At 48.2% G+C, this 12,172-nt stretch overlaps 5 protein-coding genes across 6 annotated transcripts; 3 read left to right on the plus strand and 2 right to left on the minus strand.

The window, feature by feature from the left end:
* The first annotated feature begins 282 nt into the window (after positions 1-282).
* On the plus strand, positions 283-1,280 carry H257_11619 (hypothetical protein). The gene has a single exon (XM_009838619.1). The coding sequence runs from the start codon at positions 353-355 to the stop codon at positions 755-757; it is 405 nt and encodes a 134-aa protein (XP_009836921.1). The 5' UTR covers positions 283-352; the 3' UTR covers positions 758-1,280.
* H257_11620 lies at positions 302-2,628 on the minus strand. Of its 2 annotated transcripts, XM_009838620.1 has the most exons (7): positions 2,471-2,628; positions 2,258-2,400; positions 2,085-2,212; positions 1,884-2,026; positions 1,682-1,768; positions 1,091-1,205; positions 302-1,038 (listed from the first exon to the last, which is right to left on the minus strand). In XM_009838620.1, the coding sequence occupies exons 1-7, from the start codon at positions 2,596-2,598 to the stop codon at positions 844-846; spliced, it is 939 nt and encodes a 312-aa protein (XP_009836922.1). In that variant the 5' UTR covers positions 2,599-2,628; the 3' UTR covers positions 302-843. The 2 variants fall into 2 exon arrangements, with proteins under 2 accessions (XP_009836922.1, XP_009836923.1); XM_009838621.1 differs by having other exon boundaries at positions 302-1,205.
* Positions 2,629-2,801: 173 nt separating this feature from the next.
* On the plus strand, positions 2,802-6,194 carry H257_11621 (hypothetical protein). The gene is made up of 7 exons (XM_009838622.1): positions 2,802-2,916; positions 2,986-3,485; positions 3,541-3,801; positions 3,846-3,946; positions 4,604-4,745; positions 5,182-5,412; positions 5,672-6,194. The coding sequence occupies exons 1-7, from the start codon at positions 2,841-2,843 to the stop codon at positions 6,131-6,133; spliced, it is 1,773 nt and encodes a 590-aa protein (XP_009836924.1). The 5' UTR covers positions 2,802-2,840; the 3' UTR covers positions 6,134-6,194.
* Positions 6,195-6,388: 194 nt separating this feature from the next.
* Positions 6,389-7,088, minus strand: H257_11622 (hypothetical protein). Its single transcript, XM_009838623.1, has 2 exons — positions 6,820-7,088; positions 6,389-6,739 (listed from the first exon to the last, which is right to left on the minus strand). Exons 1-2 carry the CDS (start codon positions 6,972-6,974, stop codon positions 6,487-6,489), a joined length of 408 nt encoding a protein of 135 aa, XP_009836925.1. The 5' UTR covers positions 6,975-7,088; the 3' UTR covers positions 6,389-6,486.
* A 1,617-nt stretch (positions 7,089-8,705) lies between these two features.
* H257_11623 (hypothetical protein) lies at positions 8,706-10,810 on the plus strand. The gene has a single exon (XM_009838624.1). The coding sequence runs from the start codon at positions 8,816-8,818 to the stop codon at positions 10,649-10,651; it is 1,836 nt and encodes a 611-aa protein (XP_009836926.1). The 5' UTR covers positions 8,706-8,815; the 3' UTR covers positions 10,652-10,810.
* Positions 10,811-12,172: the final 1,362 nt, after the last annotated feature.

Below are 12,172 nucleotides of genomic sequence, written 5' to 3' on the forward strand. Positions count from 1 at the left end.
TGAAACGTATTTTGTAAAGTACTGTATGTAACCAGTCCCAGCTTAAATACCGTATTTGTCGTACCTTTGGACCATAGAATTAAATTTGAAGAATTTATTTAAATATTCGAATTATATAATTGATTCGAGATTATATTGAATTATAGAAATATATTCGCGTTTTGTATTTTGTGGTGCAGATCAAGGACAAATACGATAGTTGGATACAGAACTATACAGATTACTGCAATTCGAATTATACGGATGACATCGAATAAGTACGAAGTACTCGTCTAAGTGCGACGGCGGCACCATCCGTCCACAAATGCCCATAAAATCTTGATCCACCGAAGCAAGGCGGCGGCGGTGAAGCATGGCAGTCACTGGGAAGCGCGGCGTGGGGATTCCGACGATACTCCTGCATGATGGGGAAGGCACGATCGTGACGGTGGAGATGAAGAATGGAGATCTGTATCGAGGGTACTTGGACGAAACCGAAGACAACATGAACTGCCTGCTCAAGGACGCGATCCGCACCGACGTGCGCGGCATCACCACCCATTGCGAGCATGTGTACCTTCGAGGCAGTCAAATCGTGTTCATCGTGTTCCCAGATATGCTGAAACATGCACCGTTCTTCAAACGGGTGAAGCTGTGGAAGAAGCATCGGGGGTCGATACCAGCATTGGGGTTGGGCGGCGGCGCACATATAGGGCTCGGGTCGGGTCCTCGAGGTCAAACGGGAGCGCACATGCGAAGCACTCAAATGCGTCGCTAGTAATCTCATTAACATGATCATACAGGTAGGCCATCTTTTCGTTGGGAACTTAGGCATACATATATGGCTGCATCTGCTACACTACGCTACTTGGTGTACAGATAGATCGGTCGCTTGAACCCGTGCGTGGACGTGCTGCATACTTTGAGCAGTTCCACGGACGAGAACCCGACCGTGTGGCACAAATACTGTGCAAAGTCCTTGGGCCGCAGCGCGATGCGGTCGTAGTTGGCTTGCGTCGTAGCGTTGGTGTGTTTTCGATTGAAGTACGACTTCCATTTCTACATACAATCAGCAAGTCCATGATGCCGTCGTCATGCATCCTCGACGTACCTGCGGTTCCAAGACGAAGCGACCGCCCGGCATGAGCAACGCATACACCAAGTGGAACACTTGCTTTAACCCGTCATCGCCATGAAACAAATGGATCCACTTGGTCACGGACAAGCTATACATCATATTGATATGTGTTTATTCTAACAGTAAATAATGAAGAATCATCGGCACAAGGATTTAGCCAATCAGATTGCAGGAAACCATCATCAACATCAAATTAGTGTGTGACTTCAATTAGTGTGATATAAATCACCCCAAATTCAGGACAAAAAATCGATCGATAGATTTGGCAATTTGGCACAAAAGTTTACCAAATTTTGGGTAAAAGTATGACAAAACCAGATATCATAACAAGTAGATGGCATTATATTTGCCATGTAATGAGTAAATGTATACAAGAATCATCGGCACAAGGATTTAGCCAATCAGATTGCAGGAAACCATCATCAAAATCAAATTAGTGTGAGATTTCAATTAGTGTGATGATCCACATCACCCCAAATTCAGGACAAAAAATCGATCGATAGATTTGGCAATTCGGCACAAAATTTTACCAATATCATAACAAGTAGATGGCATTATATTTACCATGTAATGACATCGTATTCTTTGCCCGTGTGGGTATCGTCCACGATGTTTTCACGCTTGAACACGACATTGTATGGAAAGCAGACCCTACGAAAATGGGCAACTCTCAGCTACATACCGTCCCCATGATGCAATGGCCGCCCATGGAGGAGATCAGCGTACGACCCCAAGCTATTGAATATACACAGAGACAACTTCGTACCCCGACGCAAAACTGCCAATGTTGGGCAAGGGGTCTGCCGACGACACATGGTGCGTTGCCGGCTTCCACAGTCGAAACGACAATGGCAGCTCGTCGTCCTCTGTGTTGCCGTCATCCTGGGGTTTGTCGGAGTGGCCTTCTTTCTAGTCCCGGGACAGACATGATCAGACATGCATGACCTCGACTATGGAGGTTGTGTACTTGGACGTCGCGAAACGCTTCCGTGACGGCAAGTTTCGAAATGTACTCCTTCAACGACGCCCGTGCTTGGGTGATCAAGTCCGGGTCTGCATCGATGCCCATGATGAACGCAGGGGAGAAACGCCGAGCTACATACATAATTTGCTAGAGTTCGACTAAGATAAGGAACGTACCGATTTCCAGCGTCATGTCCCCGGAATTGCATCCAATGTCCAACGCTTTCTTGCCTTCAAACCATTCCTTCTTGAACACAGACAAGCGGGAGTCCTCTTCCAATTTGCCTTCAATCGCGCCGCCTAAGCGAAATGCGTAGTACCTACGACACACACCATGTCGATAGGATCAGCGCGCGTTGAAAACGTCGAGGAGCCAGGCGGCGTACGTACTTCTTGAAGTTCCCCACGCGAAGTTGCTCGTCACCTCCACCTTCCTTCTGCTTGTTCTTCGTAGGTTTATGCAGACGCTTCTCATCCCCCTTGGCCTTTCCGTGAGACTCGTCATGGCGCCGCTTCATGTCGGGATGGCGCTTCTTCCTGATTTGAAATCTCCACGTTGAATATGCGCGGTGAGTGAAACACGAAAATGATTCGACAAAATACATCATATTTTATTCTTTCAGCCAATCATATTGAGTAAAACACGATAGAATCTACATTTGATTGGTCAAAATATGTTATTATAGCCAATCCAAACATTTGTCGTCACTTTCGTCGGCGTCCCCATTTCATTCCAGTGGTCTCAAACAACAAGGAAGGGATGGGAAAGAAGGAAAAAAAGACCGCCGTGGCGGCGGCTGCCGCTGTCTTGTCCGACCAGCCGCTCTCACTACCAAGTACAGCCCTGTTGCATGATCATGCTTATCTCCATGTACCTCGAACCAACATGTATATTGACTGTGTAGTCCTGGAAACAATCAAGTTTAGCCAGCAGCAGAACGGGCTCCGGTTCGGCGACTACACGCGGTACCGCCAGCACTGCGCGCGTCGCCTTCGTCGTCTTCGTAAGGGTCTCAAGTTTTTGCACGGACGAGGCAAGCAGTTCATCCCCAAGGACGTGACGCCCGAGAACGCGTCGGAAGTCCGCCATTTGATGTTGCCGCTGTACCATTCCGAGCGCGCGTGGAGTTATGCGATGCAGTTGCGTGAAGACGAGCGCAACGACAAGGAAGAGCACGGGGACGAAGCGAGCAGCCGCATCAAGTTCCATTTGCTCGGGCGATTGAAGAAGGCCGTGGCGTGGAGCGACAAGTTGACCGCGCTGTGTGTCGAGCGCGCCGACGTCCGGACGAACCTCGAAGCGGAAGCGTATGCATCCTACATGGGGGGAAACCTCGCATTGTACCAGGAGGAATGGAAGGTGGCGCTCGAGAAGTTTTCCACGGCTCAGCGCATCTACTCCGAGGTAGGCAACACGGCATGTCCTTTCTCCCATAAGTGGATGTGTGGCATAAATCTAGTTGGCCAAAGTGGGCACGGTGGTGCAGCGCGACTTGCTCCATCAAATTCTGGACGAGATCAGTCCGTTCATGCGGTATTGTGAGTACAATCTCGGCGGGACTTCGTCGTCGTTGTCGCTGCAAGAGCTGCGCGAAAGCACAACCAGCGCGTTGTTGCAAGCCAAGATCGACCAAGTGTTCCACGAAGAAGCCAAGACCAAGGCCAAGGACTTGGCGGCGATCACATGGCGCGGCCGCGCCATCCCCATCCCCAGCGCGGACGTACGACGGACGTTTTCGAGTGCTTTCGTCATGGTTGGATATAGGTGTCGGTGGCGTTGATTCGACCGGATGAACACTTGGCCAAGCTGAAAAAAGGCACGGACAACGACAAGAAGCGTGATGCGATTTACGTGGATTTGTTTGGGTACTTTATATTGTCGTTTAGAGCCAAAACGTCGATGATCGATTGTATGTTATTATTGTCCTTTTACCCAAAATTTGGACTATTTTTGTGCAAAATGGCCAAATCTATCGATCGATTTTCGTTGTACTGATATATTTTCAGTATGTAAAAAGGTGTCGTGTGGTGGTGCTTGGCATCACACTAATTGAAGTCGCACACTAATTTGACGTTGATGATGGTTTCCGACAATCTGATTGGCTAATCCTTCTGCCGATTCTTGTGTACATCATTTGGTTGTGTCGATTCATTCTTCATTCTACATGTCGCTCCAGTTTAGACTAAACACAACAATACTGACGTTTGGATGGGAACAGCGTCACACAGTAATATCAGTTCCACACACTAATTCAATGTGTCGAACAGATACAGCGAGTTTGTGAGTGGCCACTTGAAAATAGTGTGCTGGACTTTGATTGGTCGATCGATTGACTGACGATTAAGCCAAAGAAATTCGAATTGAATCGACAATATGTCCCTGATTTGAATCAATTTTTGCGAAATATGGGTGGTTCTATGAATGAAAATATCTTTCTTTCCTATTATCGTCAAACGATGAATTGGATGACCCGACGCTGTGTAACGACTGACCCTATCGGGCGGCTTATGTACATATTGTAGATGCTACGACACCATATTGCGGTTGTTGGCAGCGGAAAAGACCAAGAGCGACACGATGAAGAGCGGATTCATGGCCGAAGCCCAGCGTGAAAACATCGCCTTCTTGGACGAGTACATTCGTTACGTCAAGCAAACGCATGTGGTACGTACTTCCCATCGAGCAATAAATAAACAATATATATTGTGGATTCAGTACAAATTGCCAGCCCCCGTGACTCACGAATTGACACTATTGGCTAATCCAATTTCGAGTGGATATATTTGATTGGCTGATCTTACAGAAAGGGCATGTATATTCAACCAATCAGAACTCCAGCGAGATTCAATACTAGTATTGATTTGAAAGTGTTTAGCGAATTCACTATATATATATATATATATATATATATATATATATATATATGCACCATTGTGATTCTACCTAGTCCTTCCAGTCACCCACCTTCCACATACAATGACGAGATGTTCTTCTACCCACCCATGCGTGTGTTGATGACGTATATATATATATATACTGTCATCATTGCCTTGTTCAGAATCAAGTGTAATTGGTTTGTGCACAAAATTGTCGTGTCTAGATCGAACGCAATGTGGCGCTGTTGACGCAGCTCAAGGCCCGCCTAGAGGTGGACCTCGGTCCAGGCGATTTGGTACACATTTTGGACATGCTTATCCGCAACGTGGACGACATGGCGGCAATTCCAGGCGCGGCCGACCACGCGCCGTTCCTCAAGTACCGCGCGCTGCAGTTGATTTTCCACGCCTTACGATGCACCTACGTTGCCCAAGTGTACCTGGGCTTGAACAAGGTATACTACACTAATACTAGTATCCTCAATGATATATGGAGACTGTTGGGCTGATTCTTTGCCAAATCTATCGATATATATCCGATTCTTTGCCCTGACTTTGGTCAACGTCGTCGTCATACTAAAAATTCGATGTTGAACATTTGATTGGCCACTTGATTTTTCATGTTGTGGTGTGTTGATTGGTCGATCATCGAGTTTGGTCGATTGACCTACTACACTCCTCGACTGTTGAATCGACGATACATTATGTGCCTAGTTTTCGGAAAGCGCAGCCTTGTTCGACCAAGCCCACGCGTATTTCACGCAAGCGCAGTCGCTTCACACGGATGACGCGGTCGTGCGGGAGTTTCTGGCCGACCTCGAGCCGCAAGTGGTCGGCGCGCACTCGCGTGTGAATGCGCTCGGGTTTCTGCATGACGCCACCGCCACCGAAGCGGTCCGCGTGGGGCTGGGCCAGCTCCACGTCCACCCGCCGACGACCGCCGCCGCCTCGTCCAAGAGTTTGCTGGAGCGGCAGCACGAGTACGCTAGCGGCAACCCCGCGACGCATTACGACCTGGTCACGCTGCCGCCGACGCTGCAGCCGATTCCAGTCAAGCCGCTGCTGTTTGACATTGCATTTACGGAAATGGACGACCCGAACGTGGACGCGCGGGTGCAGGACAAGGCCACCGGCGGCGGCGGCGGGTTTCTCGGCTGGTTGCGCGGCGCGGCCTAACGACTAACTTGGTTCAATTTAGTAGATAACTCGGGAATGATGAATCAACTTGTAGTCACACTAGTGTGCTGTTTGTTGGACAGATGATACGCATCGCCATCGTGGCAACACATATACTATTGCTCAATGAGGTATATATATATAATATATATATATAGGTCATGCATGGATGGATGGGTGGGTGGCTATACGTAAGTGTGATGGTTGGCATTATTCACCGGAGTACAGTACATACCGGTACATACATGCATAGTGCGCATAGGAAAAAAATATTTTTTGTCATCCGATATTTTTTTTACATGCTTCGAAGTAGTCCACATAGTAAAAAAGTTTTTTTTGTCGTCCGACTGTTTTTACTGGGTTTTCTTGGCCTGGCGTTCGTCGTCGACGGAAGCAGCCCCTTCGCCACCATCTTCGTCGTCGTCGTCCTTTTCAGTCGCAATGCGATGGAGTGTGGCCTTGAACTGCCGCGCATCCTCCCGCTCCTTGTGCGCCAATTCTTCCTCTGGTGACATTTCCGACGGTCCCAATTTGCCCAACATGCGCAAAAAGATAAACACCCAGATGAGGGGATACGCCAATTCTCGAGGAATCTGGTCAAAGTACCTACAGGAACACCACCCAACGTCATTGCGCCGTGGAGACGGACGACGGGATGGAGGAAGCTTGGCTATGTAATCTCTTACGTTGTGAATTCGTACAGACCGGTAAGCGTCAGCCCGATGATGAAGAACGCTGCGGCATGCTGATACTGTTTAAGAGGACCGTAGTCTGGGATGTTGGACCAATTCCACGGCGCCACTGGCTCGGGTGGAACTTGGAATTCTGCTTCTTCTGCCATGAATGTTGCTTTACAGAGGAGACTCAATCGTCGGCGGCGATGGGCGGCACTGCTGCTAACGGATGTCGTCGATCTGCCGTCGGTGGGATGGGCCAATCACCACACTGCAATCAGTGATACTTCGAAGTACATTATTGGGGTCATTTCAATAACTACTACTACAGTAGTAGTAATCAAGTTTACAGTAAGTTCCATATATAAAGCAGTTAGTATGCTAACACGTGGTACTATTAATAGTATTAATATGTACCAGTACTACGTAGTAAGCTTACTCCATGTAGTACACCCTAGTACTAGTAAGTAGTGAGGGCATGGAATGTATTTCTTGCCAACTTTTTTTCTGTTCGGTTCAGCTATGAACATGTACTAACATTATGAAGTTGTGTAACGTTAGCAATAGCATTGCAGCCAAGGCACAACCAACTTGGGACCGCAACATGTAATGCTACTTCTATCAATATGCTGACGCAAGGACAACGTAGGAAGCGGCGGCAAGTTGGGGTATTTATATTCAGTCCTTGGACTTGAAGTTCATGTTCCTCGATTCTTTAGAAGTACTATTCGTACATAAACGGGTTTGGATATTACCAGTACTGTACAGTACTCAACCTACTTTACGTACTAGTAGTACTACGGTAGTACTATTAATATTAATAGTAGTATTTTAATACTTCGAAGTACTACTGTACTATTAATAGTACTTGTGCTTCGAAATACTCCGGAGTACCGGGACGTATTAAAATACCAGGTACGTATTGTCGATTTGATACAAATATGTGTGGGGACAATCGAATCGCGCCGACCAAACTGATCCACAATCGATCTGATTGGTTGAATTTCATTGAGAAGGTTTTGATTGGTTAATAATTTTGAGCTCATCTGAGGTAGCCAATCAAATCGATTGGCTGCGGTAGTGAAAAGCGAAAAACAGAGTTGGTGTCCATTTTCTACCCGAGCCTTCGCAATTCTAACTAATCATATCATCACAGCAAGATTAACCGAAAAGCAGACAATATTTGTGTGTTGAGTGGGCTCGGGTTAACAGTAAGTATGCCTGGAAACTCTCACAGTACTTCAAGTACGCGGATTTTCAGAGATAAGGTCCGCGCACTACTATGGAGAATTCGTAGGGTCTGTTATCTTGGTTTTTGTATGTAGCATTTGTCACAGAAAGTCGCATCACAAATCAGTGCGGAGTAGAACTGTGAAGTAAACGGTCAATATAGGTGACACATTGAAGTAAACAGTCAATAGAGCAGCAGACACCACATATCGAAGGGTTGTTATACCATACTATTAATAGTATTCGATAGCTTTCTACGATTAACGTTAGCCAACGCAATTGGGCATCGTGGCATACATACACTCCAAATACCCCATATTGCACGGAATTGATTCGCATAACGTTATTTTGGGAATTCCATCACACATGTCGTTACTTGTACTCTGGAGTACTATTAATAAGTTTCTTATAGTAACGTTTTACGTACCGGTACTACATACAATATACTGTAGAAGCATATGCGGAGTATTATTAATAGTCAGACCGCACTATTAATCGTTTTGAATCCACACTAATTCTCAATCCGCACTAAGTACGGTCGATGGTATAGTATAAATCGCATATTAACTTACACTTGGTATTTGTATCAATCACGAATTGAGGGGGTGGTCGTGTTAAGTACGCCTAGCATTCCATTTGGTTTCTACGGCACTTCAGGTACGGAGAGATGCCACTGAATTTTATTCTCGTGAGATGGTCACGTTACACACTATGGGCGGACGTGACAAATTCTAGGCTGACGGGCCAAAGCATGAGGTCGTAACAGCGTGTGGCAGGCATGCTTTTACGCTTGGCGGACCAACACATTCCCCAATTCGCTTTGATGAAAGTACCATCGTCGCTTGTCGTCGCTGCCGCGTTCGCCGCCTCGTCCGTGGCGGCGCTGGACGCCAAGTTCTACGGCATCAATTACGACACCCGTACCTCGGAGTGGGGTGGGTGCAAGGATTTCCACACGATCGCCGAGGACTTCACAGTTCTCAAGGAAGTCACCGACTACGTCCGAATCTACTCGATGAACTTTGACTGCACCAAGCGCGTGCTCGAAGCCGCCGACAACCGCGGGCTCAAGGTCTGGCTCGGCATGTGGAGCGAGGTCGGCACGTCCGACGTGCACGACTCGTTCCCATCAGAAATGGCCAACTTGAAGGCGCTCGTGGAGCAAACCCAAGCGATCCGCAACGACAACGTCCTCGGCATCCAAGTGTCGAGCGAAGCCTTGTACCGGTACTACGTACAAGGGCTGGGCAACACAACCGGCAGCAGCGACCGCCACGGCATCGACACCATCCGCAGCCACCTCGACGAAGCGCGCAGCTACCTCCGCGGCCGCGGCTTCACGTTCCCCGTCGTGATCACCGACATCATGGACATGTACTCAAAGTTCCCCGAGTTGTACGAAGCCGTGGACGTGGTCTCTGTGAACCAGTTTTCGTTCTGGCAGCACATTTCACCAGAAGACGGCGCGCACTTTACGTTCACGCGCTTCCAGGAAGAACAGACCCGCGCCAAGCGCGCCGGCAAGCTCATCGAGCTGCATGAGACCGGCTGGAGCGCAGCGGGTGAGAACCCAGTGGTCACGGAGGCGTCTCCCCGGGCCCAAGGCGTGTTCACGCAGGACTTTCTGACCCTGGCGGCGCGCCAGAACCTCAACACGTTCTACTTTTCCGCGTTCGACTTGACGTTTGGGACGAGCGAGATTGAACGCAACTTTGGCATTCACTACGCTAACCGCGTGATGAAGCCAGAGGTGAAGGCCGCCCACGTCGGCGCGCCGCTCCAAGCGGTCCGCCTCTGGGCTGGAGGCAACGTGATCAAGGCGCACCGCCACTGGAACGCCGACGACTCGGTCAACGAGAAGGTTGGCCGCGTGTATGCTGCGAAGCCATCGGTCGGTCGATCGGGCGTCTTGGACGACGAGATTTGGCTGTGGGATGCCGAGTCTAGCATCTTGTACTCCAAGAGCTCGAATGTGTGCTTGGACTCATATGGGGACCTCAACACGCAGACTCTGCACACGTACTACTGCTCGAAAGCGAACCGCAACCAAAAGTGGAGTGTCGCGAACGGCAACATTGCGAGCCAGAACGACGCCAACTTTTGCATCGACGTGGACGTGAACCGCCCAACGACCCCCGACGGGAACCTCGTGGTCGCGATGTACCGGTGTAATGGGCACCCGAACCAGCTCATCTCGATGGTCCCGGCGGCCGACGAACCGCTTGAGATTGGTATCAAAACGAACGGCGGCGTGCTGACCGAGTGGTACGGCAAAGTGACGTGGGAAACCAACCGCAAGGACAACGCCGACTGCCACCAGTGGTTCTATGACCCCGTGACCCAGCTGATTGCGAGCAAGTCGCACCGCGGCATGTGCTTGGACGCGTACGAGCGCAAGAACGACGGCGCTGTGCACTTGTACTATTGCAATGCCGCCAACATCAACCAGAAGTGGGTCGTGAATGATATCACGGGCCAGATCCACCATGCTACGCATATTGGGTTTTGCCTCGACGGTCCCGACAACGCTAACGGCCTCGTGCACTTGTGGTCGTGTTACAAAACTGAGGCCAATCAACAGTGGAGCATCAAGCCCGTCAAGGCCTTGGCGTAGGACGACAGCATATAAGCATGAATATTGACTGTAGTTATCACGTTAACGTTCATTCGAAGGGAGTAGTTTTGTTGGATCACAATCCCTAGGGCAGTAGTAGGGACAGTCAATATAGATATGTAATCTTATATGTAGGCAGTCACCTGACTTTGTTTTCCCACACCATGATCGGTTTTACCCTTGCAGAACTATACTATTGTGGATTCGGTACAAATTTCCAGACCCTGTCGAATCGAATCTCGCTGCCCGAATCGAATCGCGAATCGACGCTATTGGCTAATATCCAATTTTCAGTGGATTCGATTGGCTCGGACAGAACGGACAAGTATATTCAACCAATCAGAACTCCGGCGTGATTCAATATTGATTTGATTCGACAAACAACGAATTTTGGAGTTTATAGCGAATTCACAAATTTCAATGGATTCGACAAGGGGGTGAAAGCCTGGGTGTATCTCCGAGGAAAAGGAAATCCATTTGACCAAGGTCCGACCGTGACTGGTCATATAGCGGTCATATATAGGTAACACCTAGTATACTTAAATCAAGATATAAATAATGGGGGTAGAATGGCATGGCAAATACGGTACAGCGTACTGCTACAGTAAACCAGGCGTTCTACTTTCCCCGACATGTCAATAATATGCACACAAAGCACACAATCATAATCAAGTTGATATTATCGATTTGATACAAATTTGGGGAGCAAACTGATCCACAATCGATCTGATTGGTTGAATTTCATTGAGAAGGTTTTGATTGGCTAATAATTTGGAGCTCATCGGAAGTAGCCAATCAAATCGATTTAAATTCCAACGAGAAACCACGCCACAACACGAAAATTCACTCGAAAGCACAATATAATACTGTATTCTTTTTTTTGCTGGGGCATGGCCTCCGGCGGGGACCGGCCAGGTTCGAGTGAGATGGTGGCACAGCCGGCGACATCAGTCAATGGGCGCCCCATTCAGAAGTGGTAGCGGTGGTGGCAGTCTGCGACAGCAGAAACAGCGGCAGCAGGGAGAAGCGCACACAGTGATGGGGACAACTGGGTTCAAATTGCCAAATGAAAAGTGATTTTGAATTGACCAATCATATTGACAATACGGATAACTAACCGGTCGTCGGAATGTCGTCGGAATTTTTATGGTGCTAAATGTAATACTACAGACTGTACAAGTAACCGACAAATTTTACTTATTGCCAACACTGTCCCACAATTTGTGCCAGCGCACTACGTACTGTACGTACTATTATTAATAATACTACGTACTTCGAAGTATTGTTTATATTAATAGTTATACTTGTACTACGTATTATTAATAATAGTACTACTGTAGTGTCAGATTAATTGAGTTTTTGGATTATCATTTTTAAGACATTCCTCCGCAAGGGCCGATACTAGAACCACACGTTATGGAACTGCTTCGCCAATTGTAACGCGCCTGCTCCACCAGGGGCGGTGTGTAATCTTCGGTTTTTACTTCGCTCAACGCTTCACACCTCGTGCTTCGACCGATC

Source organism: Aphanomyces astaci (assembly GCF_000520075.1).
Source record: "Aphanomyces astaci strain APO3 unplaced genomic scaffold supercont1.35, whole genome shotgun sequence".
In the NCBI taxonomy this organism is placed as follows: domain Eukaryota; phylum Oomycota; class Saprolegniomycetes; order Saprolegniales; family Verrucalvaceae; genus Aphanomyces; species Aphanomyces astaci.

Coding starts and splice junctions, on each gene's coding strand:
- H257_11623 (XM_009838624.1), top strand. CDS start 8,816: ATGCTTTTACGCTTGGCGGACCAACACATTCCCCAATTCGCTTTGATG.
- H257_11622 (XM_009838623.1), bottom strand. CDS start 6,974: ATGGCAGAAGAAGCAGAATTCCAAGTTCCACCCGAGCCAGTGGCGCCG. Junction 6,740..6,819: donor GGTCTGTACGAATTCACAAC/GTAAGAGATTAC, acceptor GTGTTCCTGTAG/GTACTTTGACCAGATTCCTC.
- H257_11620 (XM_009838620.1), bottom strand. CDS start 2,598: ATGAAGCGGCGCCATGACGAGTCTCACGGAAAGGCCAAGGGGGATGAG. Junction 1,206..1,681: donor GAATACGATGTCATTACATG/GTAAATATAATG, acceptor TATGATGTATAG/CTTGTCCGTGACCAAGTGGA. Junction 1,039..1,090: donor GCTTCGTCTTGGAACCGCAG/GTACGTCGAGGA, acceptor GATTGTATGTAG/AAATGGAAGTCGTACTTCAA.
- H257_11621 (XM_009838622.1), top strand. CDS start 2,841: ATGGGAAAGAAGGAAAAAAAGACCGCCGTGGCGGCGGCTGCCGCTGTC. Junction 3,802..3,845: donor TCCCCATCCCCAGCGCGGAC/GTACGACGGACG, acceptor GGTTGGATATAG/GTGTCGGTGGCGTTGATTCG. Junction 5,413..5,671: donor TGTACCTGGGCTTGAACAAG/GTATACTACACT, acceptor TTATGTGCCTAG/TTTTCGGAAAGCGCAGCCTT.
- H257_11619 (XM_009838619.1), top strand. CDS start 353: ATGGCAGTCACTGGGAAGCGCGGCGTGGGGATTCCGACGATACTCCTG.